The 15,783-nt window shown below is 44.7% G+C and overlaps 1 protein-coding gene across 1 annotated transcript in view; it reads right to left on the bottom strand.

Moving 5' to 3' along the window:
- Positions 1–15,783, bottom strand: part of Gldn (gliomedin) — a 55,292-nt gene that overhangs the window by 23,061 nt on the left and 16,448 nt on the right. Inside the window, exon 2 of the mRNA NM_177350.5 lies at positions 5,774–5,825. Coding sequence (NP_796324.1) covers positions 5,774–5,825 — 52 coding nt within the window. The remainder of the gene's footprint in view (positions 1–5,773; positions 5,826–15,783) is intronic.

Below are 15,783 nucleotides of genomic sequence, written 5' to 3'. Positions count from 1 at the left end.
CCATGCTCATGGATTGCTTAATATAGGATTAACATCCTGAAAATGGCCATCCTACCAAAAGCAATGCACAGACTCAATGTACTCCCTTTCAAAATTCCAACACAGGTTTTCACGGAAATTAATAGGACACATTTCAGTTTCCTATGGAAACACAAAATAAATAGGATGGGTAAAACAATCCTGAATCGTAAAAGAATTGTTGGGAGGATGGGCATTCCTGATTTCAAGCTGTACTGTGACAGTATAGCAATAAAAACAGCATGGTGTTAGCATAGAACAAACACACTGGCCAATGGAATTGGATTGAGGACCCAGACATAAGTCTACACACCTATGGACAAAGCCAGAAATACACACTGGGAAAAAGGCATCATCTTCAACAAACAGTGCCGGTCAGTTTGGATGTCTGCATGTAGAAGAATGCAAATAGATCGATACTTATCAACCTTTATAAAACTCATCTCTAAATGGACCAAGGACCTCCACATAAGGCCAGATATACTGAATCTGACAGAAGGGGAAGCGGTGGGATAGCCTTGAACTCATTGGCACTGGAAACAACTTTCTGAACGGGACACCCACAGTTAGCACAGGCACTAGAAACAATAGTTAATACATGGGGGACCTCACGAAACTGAACAGCTTCTGAACTGGCAAAGCACACCATCGTTTGGACAGAGCAGCAGGCTACCGTGACTTCTCTAAAGATGAAACCCAAATGGCTGGGAAATACTTAAGTGTTTACCATCCTTAGTCACAGGGAAATTCAAGTCAAAACTGCCTGCCAGTCAGAATGGCTGAGATCAATGAAACAAATAACAACTCAAGCTGGTGAAGATTCGAGGAAAGGGGGACACGTACTCACTGCTGGTGGGAGTGCAAACCTGTACAGTCACTGTGAGAATCAGTGTGGAGATACTTCAGGGAGCTGAGAATCAATCTACCTCAAGATCCAGCTCGACCACTCCTTCACATACATTCAAAGGACTCCATATCCTACTATAGAGACATTTGCTCAACTCGGGAGAAAATCACGTAATATTGTTCTGTTAAAGGAACGCATCGGTAAAATGACTCCTAGTGACATGCTGCTGCTATATTTGTAGATCGATGTCTTGCTCAGCTGTCATCAGAGAGGCTTCCTCCTGCAGTATGGGAAGTAATGCATTGATTCACAACTGAGAATCAAAGACCTTGGGATGCTGAATCATAAAATGGATTTCTTTATTAATTCTCTCCCCTTCGGGGCTCGGGGGAACTATGTGGGAGAGGAGGCATAAAGAGTACAAGAGACGGGGGTGGGGGCTGTAAGACTCCAGGGAAACAGTGTCTTCCAGACACACCAGGACTGGCACACGTATGTGCTCACAGAGACTGTGGCAGCAGGCACAGAACCAGCACAGATTCAAGCCAGACAGGTTGTCGGTGCTCAAGGTGTCAAGCGGATGTTGGCTCCTACTCCTACCAAGAAGCTATCTCCAACTGACAACTGATTGCAAAAGAAAATTAGTTTTCTTCCATTGAGTGTCATTGGTTATACAAACCACACTTAAGGGCAGGCTCCATGCCCAAGAGTAGAAGGTTAACAAAATGAACTCAGCGAGTTTTGGGAGATTTTTTGTTAGTGGTATTGATGTCTCATATAGCTTTGTTTGAGCATTTAAAAAATATTACTGGCCTTTTGCTTTTATATTATGATTTCTGATTTTGAGTTTTTACGTGTTTTGGAGTGTGTGTTTATGTGTTTTATGTATTGTGTGTGTGTGTTTCTTGTGCTTTTCATTTCTCTTTTAATTTTTTCCTGTTTGTTTGCTAAAGAGAGAAAGAAATCATAGGTTTGGACTTAGATGGGTAGAGAGGTGGGGAGGAATTGGGAGGAGATGAAGGAGGGGAAACCATGATCAGAATATATTGTAATAAAAAGATTTATTTTCATGGTGCGCTCCTTTAATCCCAGTGCTCAGAGGCGGAGATGGGCGTATCTCTGTGAGTTTGAGGTCAGCCTGCTCAACATAGTGACTTCGAGGACAGCCAGAGCTACAGAAAAATTCTGTTTAAAAAAAAAAAAACGCACACAACAAAAATCAATGTTAAAAGTATATAGTAATTGGCTGAAGAGGCTTGAGTCAGTACTGTGTCCTTACCAGCAGAGGGTACACGTGCGAGCGTGCTCACACTGAAAAGGGCTGGTGGTGTGAACAGGAGTCAGAAGACCTCAGTTAATCAGCTTCTCTACAGGATGTGCCACAGTAGAGAAACACTTTTGTGATGGAAGGACTCTCTGTAGGGTGCATGCTGATCATGTCAAATGGGCATCAGGCGCTTCCAGGAGAGCCCACCCATCACGTCAGAGGCGAACTTTAGTGAGGAGTCCTCAGGTGCTGTGTGTTTACGATATACGAGCTCCTCGTAGTCTTCTATTGAAATGCTTCTATTGCAGTTCCCTGAGCTCCACTGACTACAATTCTGTTTGTATCCAGAGACTTACCCACTATGCTCACTTACCCACCTTAATTTACAATTAAATATCTGGGTGCCATCTGGAGAGTTTAGCTCATTCTGGACTGAGAGGGAGGCCTAGAACCTGCCTTTCTACTGGGTACCCCTGGTGAATGGAATGCGTGATCACAGATCCCTTAGTATGAGGTGACAGCTTTCTAGAAAAATAGTTAGTCAGCATCAGCACATCCATGAAAGTGGGAGTCCCCGGAGAGTGGAGCTTCTGCTGGGAAGTCCAGTGCATCTAGCCTTGGGCTGTAAAGCTTCCAAGCCATGCAAATACTCTCCCTGAGTACCTGGTGCCTGCACTGCGATGTCAGAGGTTTGAGGTAGCCACAGCATGATGCTCTAGATAACCAGAGGAAGCAGTACTGGGAGAATTACTCTGACATCACTGGGTGTTGGGAAGCGAGAACTTTTGGTACGTTAGGCCGCTCAAGTTTTACTGTCTGTGAACCAAAGCATGACCTAACCGGAATAGGCAAACTGTACACCTCTAGCTGTATAATGATTCAGCACAATGGCCATACTGTTGTTTCTTCTCAAGGAGTGGGCTTCTGCTAGCAGAAACGGAAGACTCTTAATGGAGACAAGAAATACAGGCTTTGCAGTTGATGGGAAAACGATAATAAAGAAGTACAGCCTCAAGGCTGGGCACTGGTGAGGGATGATTCTGCAGGTGGCTGAGCTGCTACCTGGCTCCACCCACAATGACCATTTCAAAGCAGAGGGAAGAGAACTGTCCCTTGTGTCTGCAACTCCCTTCCCAGCATCTCCCTGTTCACCTGACCCAAGGCACCTGTGAGCACAGCAATGACCACAGAGGAAGCACTTTTCCCAAAGACTGATTTAAGAGAAAGAAGGCATCAAACTCACCAGAAACACCAGATGGTGAGGCCCGGGGCAGCTGTTTTAGGGAGAGCTAAGGGGAGAGAGGGCTCCACAGGCCTGGGGGAAACCTGGGCATCTGCAATCCTGCTTCTCTCTCTTCCCCGGCAAGGCAAGGGCTGCCTTGGGTATGGTTTTTCTGCCTGTGGAGTCACTCCCCAACTTCCAGATACTCAAAAGAAGTTTTTAAAAAGATGAGTCTACTATGAAATTAGTAGATTTCTCTGCTGCTTGAGGCTAGCTCAACCTAGATCACCCTCCTGCCCAGAATCCACAATAGTCTGTGGACCGAGGCTCACTGTCTGTCCCCACCCCCACAATAGACAGTAGGGTCTGCCCCAAAGCTTTGCAACTAACACTTTTCATCCTTAAGTTTTTAACTGAAGAGCCTCTGTAAAAGGAGATTCAATTTCATGGGAGAGGAGAGTGTTGGTTTTTGAAAGCGTGTCCTGAGGTGAGAAAGAATTGCCTACTCAACCCATTTCCACCATTCCCCATCCCCGTCTCACCATCCTCTAAGTGGTCTCAATAGCTCCATCTTGCACATTCGCCGTGAGCCTGCCTCTCAGGTCTCTATCAAAACCAGAAAGAAGCTTTTTCTGTGCCTCTCAAGGCTTTTGTGCCCGTCACTCCATCCCTCTGAGCATTTCTGTAGCACTCATTATTGTCACATGTGCGAGCTCTGAAGAGGGACTTCCACAGATGGGAGGAAGGCGCTTACACCACTAGAGTCTCTGGACAAAGGACTGGGCTTTCTGAAGATATTTCATTTCCTGTGAGGGCTGAATGCCACATTAAGTAATTCAATTAGCATTTCCCAAGAAGCCACAGGATTACAGCCTTTCTCTCTGAGGCCAAAATAAGGGATGAGAGGGTAGCCTTGGAACGGGGGCTCTGGCTCTTATCTTCTGTGCTCAGCCATCTAAGCCACAAGTTCATCCTTTTGACAAACTCACTCCGGAGTGAGGAGAGAAATTGAGGCAAATGTTGTAGAAATTGGCCAGGTTCCTGGCATCCAGGTACTGATTGTGGGGGACCTCTTTGCCCTGTGAGGTGCTGAAGTATTCACAGCAGCACTCAGGGACAGCCACCTCAGAGTCCCAGCAAAAACTTTTGTCCTCTAGGTCTTGGGGACAGTCTTCTAGAGTGCACGGGTTTGCTCACCCCATTTCTACTGTTCTAATGAGAACATAATAAATTTCCCTCTCTCCTCAGGACGCTGACCTTCTCAGGAGGACTCAGAATAGAACGTCCAGAGTCAGGCTCTACAAGACAGGTCAGAGCACCCCTTGGCTTGGGGGCAGTGAGGGTGACTGCTCTGAACCAAAGCTTCACAGGGCCTGCCTTTAAGGTGAGGGGCAGGCTTCTGTCAGACTCACATCCAGAAAAGCATACCATTACTGGGCACATTTGTATCTGTAAGTCTGGTACCCAGGAAGGCTGGGGAAGGAGGCTTCATACATTTGAAGCTAAAATGGGCTACATAGTAAGATCCTATCTTAAAAACAAATAAAACCAACCCCCCTCTCTTCAAAACAAACAGAGCAAAAAAAAAAAAAAAAAACCCCACAAAACCCCTCACACATACATCTTTCTATTAATCATTACTTGACGTAAGATTTGATACACCTCCTGGCTAGTTCTTTCTCATTTGTCCCTGAGCCACTGAGAAGTGGGAGTAAGGTGTACGGCCAGCCTTTAAATCCACCTAGCACATGGAATGCAGCACAAGAGATATTTCATAAAAGTGGCTCAGCAGACAATATGCCCGCTGTGCAAGCCCAATGTCCTGAATTTGATCCTTGGACCTACATAAAGTCAGGAAGGCAGAACCAACTCTGTACAGTTGTCCTCTGACACTCTCCACCCCGCCCCCTGCCCCGCCACATGAGTGTCATGGCACGCACATGCCCTACCCCCACATCGTACACAGACACAAAGATAATGAATATAGATAGGAAGACATTAGCTTGTGACTGCCCAGCACATTCATCCAGCGCTGTCTGCCAATGCTGCACATCTGATGCAGGGAAATAATTCCACCTGGTGCAGCGCGGGGCTCCTTGGGAAAGGCAGCTCTACCGCATCTTCATTTTCCCCTTTAAAACTAGTGGGTGAAGGGAACTCCCTTGACCCTCGCTTAGGGTCACACACATTTCTAATTTCTCAAGCCCTAGTTATTTTCCATGATGGCACTTTTGCGACAATACCAGAAAATAATACTCACATAATCATATTACCATTGGTTTTATTTCCATTAAAAACATCTGGTAAAAGAAAGATGGTGCATTTTTGTAGCAGAGTGCCCTTAGGTGCGCTCTCGGGCCCGACTCTTTGGCTAGCCCCAGTGTTTCACCCGGCTCTCTGGAAAGCAGCAGAGACCTACCTGTGAGGCAGATGCCCTGGGTACTGTTGCACAGGTCTATCATCACTCGAATCTGTGAAGAGAGAGGTGGTTAATAGCAAACAGTAGACAGTGGGCTTGGAAGATGCGATTTTATTCAGACGAGCAAAAAGCAACTTGGAAAATCCTCTAAATAACTTCAGGACAATAAGCTCATGCCTGAGGAAAACAAATGACCAGGGGATGCTAAGAACAAGAGAAACGGTCCTCCCCAGGGAAGTCTTCCTCAGGGAAAAGAGCACCAACTGGTTACCCAATTCCAAATGGTGAGCCCTAAAACATACATGCAAGGAACATCATACAGCCTGAGCTGAGTGTACTTAGGGATTTAGGAATATGTATATACTTATACATATAAGTTGCTCAGCAACAATTGATGAAGATAAAAGCCATGAAAGGGAATGAGGAGGGGTGCATGGGAGGCTTGGAACAAGGAGATGGAAGGGAGAAATTATGTAACTATATTATAACATCAACAAACAAACAAACAAACACAAAAACCTGAAGAGCCAGGCATAGTGGCACAGGCCAGTAATCCCAGCCCTTCCACAGGCTGAGGCGAAAGGATGGCAAGTTCAAGGCTCTGTTTGGGCTACAGAGTGAGTTCAAGGCCAGTTTAGTCAATATATGGTGTCTTAGTCAGGGTTTCTACTCCTGCACAAACATCATGACCAAGAAGCAAGTTGGGGAGGAAAGGTTTCTTCCTTCAAAAGGCAAAAATATCAAAGCACAGTCACATTCAAAAGCAAACATTAAACTCCAACTGTCCAATGTCTGGCATCCAACTCATGATCTTCTGGGCGCCTCCAAGGGCTTAGGTCACTTCTCCAGCCTTGTCCTTTGTAGCACACATCTTGTCTTCTAGGCTCCAGCTGCCTGTACTCCACTGCTGCTGCTGTTCTTGGTGGTCATCTCATGGTACTGGCATCTCCAAAATTCTGCTGTCTTCCACTGTAACCAGGTTTCACCAATAGCCTCTCATAGGCTCTCTTCATGGTGTCAAGCCTCAACTCCTTTGCATGACCCCTTCAGTCCTGAGCCATCAATTGCAACTGAAGCCGCACCTTCACCATTGGCCTTCCGTGGCCTCTCACAGTGCTGAGCCTCAGCCACTCTTCATGACCCTTTCATGCCTCCAAAACCAGTACCACCTGGGTGACTCTTACACATTACCAAGTCCTGCTGCAGCATGAAATAAAACCTTGGTTATCTTTGGAACACAGCCTCTGTGCTCTCAGAAAACACTTCCCAGAAGTTGTCACCTCAATGATGCTGGACTCTTCTTAATCACCGCTAATTTCTTAGCTCCAGCTAACCAGCATCAATAGTCCCAGTAATGCAAAGGTTTCCCTTTAGTAGTTCTGGTATCTTGTTAATCACAGCTGATTCTTCAGCCCCAGCTAACCAGAACCACAGAATTTTCACAATTCAAAATAGCAATGGCCCTGAAAAGAGTCTTTCATTTTCCCTTTGAAATTTCACAAGCCAGGCCTCCATCTTCTGCACTGTTTCAAGCTCCTACACAACATAGCCCAAAGTTCCAAAGTCCTTCCACAGTCCTCCCCCAAACATGGTCAGGTTGTCACAGGAATACCCCACTTCTGGTACCAATTTGTCTTAGTTAGGGTTTCTATTCCTGCACAAACATCATGACCAAGAAGCAAGTTGGGGAGGAAAGGGTTTATTCAGCTTACACTTCCATACTGCTGTTCATCACCAAGGAAGCCAAGACTGGAACTCAAGCAGGTCAGAAAGCAGGAGCTGATGCAGAGGCCTTGGAGGGATGTTCATTACTGGCTTGCTTCTCGTGGCTTGCTTAGCCTGCTCTCTTATAGAACCCAAGACTGCCAGCCCAGAGATGGTCCCACCCACAAGGGGCCTTTCCCCCTTGATCACTAATTGAGAAAATACCCCACAGCTGGATCTCATGGAGGCATTTCCCCAACTGAAGCTCCTTTTTCTGTGATAACTCCAGCCTGTGTCAAGTTGACACATAAAACCAGCCAGTAAATCTGGAGACCCTATATCTAAAGATCCAGAGCTAAGGATACAGGTCTGTGATAGAGTACTTGCCTAGAGGGATGAGGCCTTACAGTCACTCCTTACGATAGCAACAAACTGCAAAGAAACCTTTGAAATACTGAAGTATATTTGATATGAGTGGTTTCCTTCAGCTTTTGAGAAGACAGAGGGATCCCTCGGGAATCCAGTTTTAACTGTGGTGATAAGCAGACTCCCAACATCTGAAAAACGTGCTATGTGAGCCTGAGTACTGAGCACGCCCTCCCTGACCAGGTCGGGAAGCACTGAGGAGGTACTTAAACTCTCAGCATGCTAGTAATCCATCAGCCTGTCTGGAGAGCTGAGCTAACTCAGCCCCCAGTACATGGAAAGTACTTCTCACTGGCTGAGTTTCTCAGACCATGGGACACTGTCAGCTGGTTGGATAACAGACTGTCGGGTCACGATCACAAGGGCTGGCTGAACTTGATGTTCACCCTTCCAGGCACTGCTGACCTATCGTTCTCTGCTCTGCTCCCCAGAACCAAGTGTGATGGTCTCAGGTCCACAGGTTGCTATACGGGTAAAATGCAGAGCGTGGTGTACGTGCTTTGCTTTATATAAGGCAATGGTGTATGGACAAAAGCTTTAGTATGGTTCTACACTGGTAAGTTTAAGATACCACGGTGTGTGTGGGGGGGAAACATAACATGAGATGGAGGTGGAGGACCAGGTGGAAGAAACTGTACAAAGCTCAACATGCCATTTAATCTTTTCTTCATGGATCGTGCCTTCACTTCAATTACTTTTAGTGTTTTGGTCTGGAAGGAGGGCTCAGTGATTCCGAGCATTTGCGGCTCTTGGGAGGACTGAAGTTCAGTTCCCACACTTACTGCCTGCAGTTCCAGATCCAGGGCATCCAAAATCTTCTTCTGGCTCTGGAGGCCTCTGGACTCAGGTGTGTGCATGCACACTGACACATATAGATACGCACAATTAAAAGTAAAACACAAACAAACAAAAGCCCCCAAATCCCTCGGCTTGAAGAAAAGGCGATTTAGTTTCTTGTGTTGAATGAGTCCGTTCGTTAGGGGATCCAGAGGGAAACGCATCCTGTAGTCCTGTAGTGTGTTTGTGTGTGTGTGTGTGTGTGTGTGTGTGTGTGTTTTCCAACGGTATTTGTTGAGTGCTATAGAAAGAGGTTTTTGAGCTAACGAGTACACATCACGCATTCACACAAATGTAGTAAAACTGAATTGTGCAAGAAATACAAGTGGGTCCTTTTTATCTGCACCCACAAATCCAGCCAGCTACAGGCTGAAAAGAATCCTGCTTGCACTGAAAATGTGCCGACTTCCTTTGTCATTCTCTGAATGATATGACAATTATGCACACAGCATTTATACTGTATTAGGCATTATAAGGAATCTAGAGGTGACCTAAAGTAGACAAGAAGACATGCATACACTATTTCAAATGCTACACTATTTTATTTGAAGGGATTTGAGCATCTTATATGTTTGGTATCTAAGAAGGGACATAGACTAAATCCCCTGAGGATGCTGGGGGTGGGAGTGATGTATTCTACCATAGGATAAGATCTAGAAATTAGCTAATACCTTGTAAATGTCTCAGGTGCCTCCACTGCCCAACAGCTTTCTCAACTGAAGTGTATTGGGCAGTGCTCATTTCTAATAGTGTCCCTGTCTACTCAGGGCACACAGCCTGCTGGGAAGTAGGGGTGGGGTGGGGTGAGGCTCAACTCCAGGCCCACTGTACTCTATAATGGCTTAGATAATTATCTTAACATGAACAGGACCGCCCCCCCCCAGGATTCACTGCATTTTAGTTATTTTTATAAATGAATGTAATCAGCTGCACCATGATAAAATTTATTGTCTTTAAAAAATATATAATTGCCCATTGAGCAGACCAGAAAAGACTTCACAATGATTCATCTGTTGCCTGGGGGATCACAGTAGAAGCTGGTTTGCCACAGCCGAGCATCAATAGGGAAAATGAGCCTTTCTTCCTGACACTCATTACTGGTCTGGGACAAGCACAGCTGGAGACTGTGGGGAGGGAGTTTTCATTTCCTGACCTGTTGGCTTCATTTATGTGGTGAGTGTCAATTTACATGTTTTATAGGAAATTGTTTTAATCTTCTCAGAAATATTCTCTTAATAAACTTAGGCACCATAAAACTATATTTGAAATGAAACATTCTGTATGAAACTGTGGGTTCATAAAGCCAGAAGTGACCCACCCAACACACATACACACACACACAAACTGCCATCACAATGGTTAAGAATTTCAATGGAAATCTAAAAATTAAGAATCAAAAGTCACAAAATCTAGATTGTCAAACTCAAGAGTTCTATTGGTATAGAGGGCTTCTTAGGTTTTGATTTAGGACTTGAGGGCATAGAAGTGAAAAAGGCCTTTGAAGCCATTACTCTGGGGGTGTGAGGGAGGCTCTGTCTACATCCCAGTTCCCAACCCCAGAGAGGTCATTGCCCTGGGTCAGTCATACTGTTTCACCACAGCTTTTTGCCAGCCCCACTGGCGGCTCCTATCAGGCTTTCCCTAACTCCTAGGTGAAAGGACCAACTCAATACTCCAGGGGCCTCACCTGGTTTCTTGTTTTATCTTGGAAGCTCTATTAACAATGCTATGTTGTTTATGTATGGAGTTAGTCACCCCATGCTCCTGGTAGGAAAAGTATACAAGGATTTCTGGATTGGAATTTTCATTGCAACATGGTTTGTGTAGCAAGATGAGGCAAACGACCTTAATATAACAGGTTTCATATTGATGACCTGTTATGTCAAAAACAATGTGATGGGTCAGAATATACTTTCTGGAAAAGTGGCTTTGGAGTACTGTTAAGTAAAAAAAGCAAGTAATAGCCATGCGACATAACAATGAGCCCTGTCAGGGTACTTCTGAAGTTCTCCCATGCATACCTTTTTCTTTGCTCAGTGGAATAGTGTTTAAATGCCAGTTGAGGGGGCTGGAGACATAGCTCAGTGGGTAGAGTGCTTGCCTACTTTGTAAGAAGCCTGGTTTCCATTCCCAAAACTGTACAAAACCAGACTGGAGCACACCCTAATCCCAACAGCCTGGACTACATTGGGATTCTGCCTCAACCCAAAAAATGAAAAGCCAATAAACATAGCTTAGTTCTATGTCTCTTGACAGTAACAACTCCTTGGGACTGTTCTCAATTGTGTAAGTTACTATGATGAGCATGTAAATGACCTAACAAAAGCTCCCAGGATCTGATAATTAGCCTGCCATTATCAGATTCCTTGGGCTGGAGACAAAAGGCTCTAAGAATGTTCCTTACTGGGGTGGTTCAAAACCACAGATGATGAAAGACTACCCAGAGGTCTGAAGTTGTGGTCAAATAATCTGGAGCCAGTCAAGAAAGGCAGGCTCTTCCACGTGGCCAGTGTGTGAAGAAAATCTGCAATCCCAAAAGGAACATGCAGCTTGCCTTCGTTTAAAAATTAACAACAACAACAACAAAAAGATACTCAAGGCCAGCCACCTGTAGGCACCTAACGGAAATGGCAGCCCTCCTTACTTTTTCCTCCCCAAACCTAACTTTAAACATGAATACCAAGGACTCTGTCCTTGGCAGCAAAAGCCGACAAAATTAAACAAAGCAGTGGGAGATAAGCCAGTTTAAAGAGCGCCTTGCCTTCAAAGAGAATGTGTAGCTGTGTGTGGTGGTGCTCACCTGGTGGAGCAGGCAGGAAGTGGAGGCAGGAGGATTGCAAGTTCAGGCCACTTTAGAGGGGAAGACATATGCTCGCACGCACACACACACACACGCACACACACACACACACGCACATACACACATGCATGCATGCATGCACACGCACACACACATGCACACACACATACACACATGCACACACATACATGCACATACACTCTTAGCAGAGTGAGGGGAGTCAGAATATTTATGTTTTAAAACTGTGGTAGAAGCATTAGAAAACTGAGACTGTGCAATTTCTTTTGATATGAAGTCTCTTAGCCTGTGAACTGTTTTCCATATTCATAATAAGCTCTTGAAATTCTAATTTGATGTGATGGAGCTGACCTAAGGCTCAAAAGTGCAACTCTGAGGTCTAGGTCCCAGCTGGTGTGGAGTCCTAGTCCCGTAAGAAAACCAGTTGGGCAAGTGAGCCTGGCCTGGTCATCTTCTGGTCCTTCATTCTGCTTGGGGTCCCTAGGAACCCAGGGGACTCCTCCTTCTCCCGAAGCAATGCTGTCTACAGTGAGCTCTGTAGATGGCTGTCAGCTCTGCAGCGCGGCTCTTCCGGACAGGGACTGGAATAGCAGTGTGAGGAAATCCAAGAAATGTTTGCTCAGTTGGTGGAGGGAATGTATCCTTCACCACTTACACCACGCTTTCCTTAGGAGAGGTTAACACTGGTGCTGTTAGAGTTCCGAGAGTCACACCCTAAAGCCTGCTCTTTTGCCTAAACTGAGGGCTTTATTTCTTTATTAAGGCCACAGTCTTTCTCTAGCTCCCAGACTGGACTTGAAGTCACAATCTTCCTGTCTCAGTCCCCAGGTGTTGTGGCCCTATGTCTGCTTGTGTGCATCACAGCAATGAAAACATGAGGGGGTGGGGGAGAGACAGGGGGATTGTGTTGGGGAGCTGGAGAGATGGCTCAGTGGTTAAGAGCACTGACTGCTCTTCCAGAGGTCCTGAGTTCAATTCCCAGCAACTACATAGTGGCTCACAACCATCTGTAATGGGATCTGATGCCCTCTTCTGGTGTGTCTGAAGACAGCTACAGTGTACTCATATAAATAAAATAAATAAGCATTTTTTTTAATGCAAGTGAGACTCCAGTGTTCTTTTGTTTGTTTGTTTTGTGTGGCTGTTGTATTGAGTGGGAGGGAAGGAGGTGAATGGAGGGCCTCACACTCACTTCCCAAGCTGTATGCACACACATGGCGTGTGCACAACTCCACACGCAGATTTCAATCTAGAATTCTTACTCAACACAATTTTGTAAAATGAAGAAAAAGAAATTCCTGAGAAGACCGGTATAAGACAGAAACATGTCTACTTAGAAGGGGACATTGAAGAAGAGATAGATAAAGCTAAACCTTACTTTCCTTTGAAATACAGAGACAAAATAAAGACATATAGTGAGTTCCAGGAAAGCGCCTATGGTTCTTGCATGTAATATAACTGAATCCTCCTGTTAACTTACAGCTTATGCATTTCTGTCTTTGTCTTCAGAGCACTGGTTCTCAAGCTTCCTAATGGCGACCCTTTAATACAGTTCCTCATGTTGTGGTGACCCCCCAACCATAAAATCATTTTGTTGCTACTTCATTAACTATAATTTTGCTGCTGTTATGAATCATAATGTAAATATCTGATATGCAGGATATCTGATAGGTGACCTCTGTGTAAGGGTCATTTGACCTCAAAAGGGGTCATGACCCACAGTTGAGAACCACTACTTTGGAGGCTGAAGGACCTGCTGAAGGTCACACTGCTAACCAGCCTGGTGGTCAGGGTGAAGACACCGTCCAATCCCAGTGATGCTGATCTGGGAGGTCAGGTCATACAGAAACCCGCCCTTTGATTGACATTTAGCCTTTTGTGTGGTATGTGATGGGGACTGAACCTGGGACATATGCCTGTAAGTTACATCCTCTTCCTTTGAGATAATTTTTAGAACTGTAAAGATCTTTCTCATGGAAAAGAGAGTTCTCCCCAGAATGAAGGTGCTCTTCTTTTTCTGAATAAGTTCTTATACAGGTTTCTCCTTTTTGCAGGTCACATTCAGTTGGCAAGCATGCCCAGTATCCTCCCGTTTCGGAACCAGTCCACTTCTGTCCTTTCTCATTTGTCTTTGATGCCCTCAGACCCCTGACTGATCAGATCTGGAGACATGACTTCTTTTCCTTCTGTTTAGCCACCACGTTCCTTTTGGTAGTTTTAGACTGTAGATTTTCCTCTCCACTCTAATGCTACCATCCTGACCACAAACAAGTCTTTTCTTGCCTAGATTAATATAATAACTTCCTAGCCTCCTTCTTGCTTTGAGCCCATGCACACATCTCCGACCACAGCATCTCTCTTCCTGGAAAGCTATCTTCTTTATGACTTCCACTGATAAGGGGACTCCAGCAGCCTCTAATTGCTCACTGACTTCATTCTTAACAGTGGAAATTAAAATTTTTTCAAGCCTAGCCAGTCAACCTTGATTCCATGTCTCCTGCTCAAGGTCTCCAGTTTAGGGGGTGTCTGACCTGGCTCCTTTTCTCTCACTGTTGTCAGTCCGGTCCCTAGACACTCAAGTCAGGATTTGCACTTTAAGCGTTATCTTCTCCTTCTTGCCCAGACTCATAAAACTGTCCCTCCATAACAGCAGTGATTTCTTTCATTGCTAGGGCTTAAACTCAGAGCCTCCACACACGGCACACACTAGTGTATGCTCTGTTGGCAGCTCTGAGCTCGTCTCTTCCCGATGGGTCCCATCCTCATCAAACAACTATAAGTGATTTTTTTTTAAAAACAATCTTTTTATACCAGTGTCCCCTAAAGGGAGAGGGCATTTCTTCTTAATGAACGAGATTCTAGACTCTTCCCATCACTGCCGAGTTACTGTAAGCAACAAACTGTAGAGGTGTTCTGGAGCCCCTGCTCAGCATTGTACCTTGGGCTCAGTTACCCATCACTCACTTCTGGTCCTCTCCAGGTCTTAGCTAGAGCTGAGGAAGAGCTCCCAAAGTTCCCAGCAGTTCAGGGAACACAAGAAACTTTCTCAGTAGCAAATGAAGAGATCACTGTGTTGCCTTCAGAACAAACTTCACAAATTGCATTTTGAAAGATCTTCAGCTGGTCTTTTTGTTTTAACTTTACCTTTCAGTAAAGAAAATTGTGTCCTGAACTTTAGTTAAACTAGAAGTAAATTATATCTATTTAAGACGTGGAGCTGTTAAAGCTCGAAGATCGACATAAAAGCAACTAATGAGCTTGGAAAATGCTCTCTTTTTTTTTTTTTTGGTGGCAGAATCAAAACCTAAAAGCTTCAGCTTCCTTCACACAATGTGACCTTTAGTCTGCAGATAAAAATGCGTGTAAATTAAGCTTGAATGTCAACTAGATTTAGCCAAGGATTCTTTTTTGATGGTGGGGGTGGGGTGAGGGCCATGAGGAATGTAGAAGGAAAAAAATGTCTTAGACTCAAAAAAAGATTTTTTTAAACTACATAAGTGTGTTTTTTCAACGACTACTATTCTGGCGATTCCCTCCTTGGTAACAGACCATATCCTGGGGTACACAGACCCCCCTAAGAAAGAAGTTATCCTTTTTTTTTAAAAAAAGAAGTATTCACTTCTCTGTCTTCCCTTCAGATTTTTTTGATTTTCCAAATGAAAGCATGAATACTTTTGTTTGTCTGTTTTTTTGAATGCCAGTAATAGGAACCAGCAGGAGCTAACAGTAGAAGAGACAGACAGGAAAGAAGAATAACAGTGGCTTTCCGAGGTATTCTACCTGTCATTGTATCATACAGAAGGGTAGGGAGCCGGGAAGTCCTGCATCTTGAAGAAGTCTGTCTTGCTGCCGTATGAAGGTTAATTCTGATTTGCTATTTATTTATTTATTTATTTGCTTATTTTGGGAGGTTCTGGGGATGAAACTAGGGCCTTTTGCATGCTAGGCAAACATCTACCATTTAGCTATATCCCCTGTCCTCTATTGTACTGGAATTGACATAAAGACAGGTTATTTTGATGGCAATCTAAGCTTCTTGAGGCCACATAGTTTCCCAAGGTAGCAGCTGATAAAAGTAGAATACAGGCACCTGGGATGCTGGAGGAATTTGGGAGCAGATAGTAAACTCAGAGCTCAGGACAAGAGGGCTCACAATTACATCATACTATGGCTGGTTTCCCATCTCCCGCCTCCCAGTTGTTGAAGTAATGCGCTAGCATCAAGA

The sequence above is a fragment of the Mus musculus genome, chromosome 9 (genome assembly GCF_000001635.26).
Source record: "Mus musculus strain C57BL/6J chromosome 9, GRCm38.p6 C57BL/6J".
NCBI lineage: Eukaryota > Metazoa > Chordata > Mammalia > Rodentia > Muridae > Mus > Mus musculus.
This window is presented reverse-complemented; position numbering and strand designations above follow the sequence as displayed.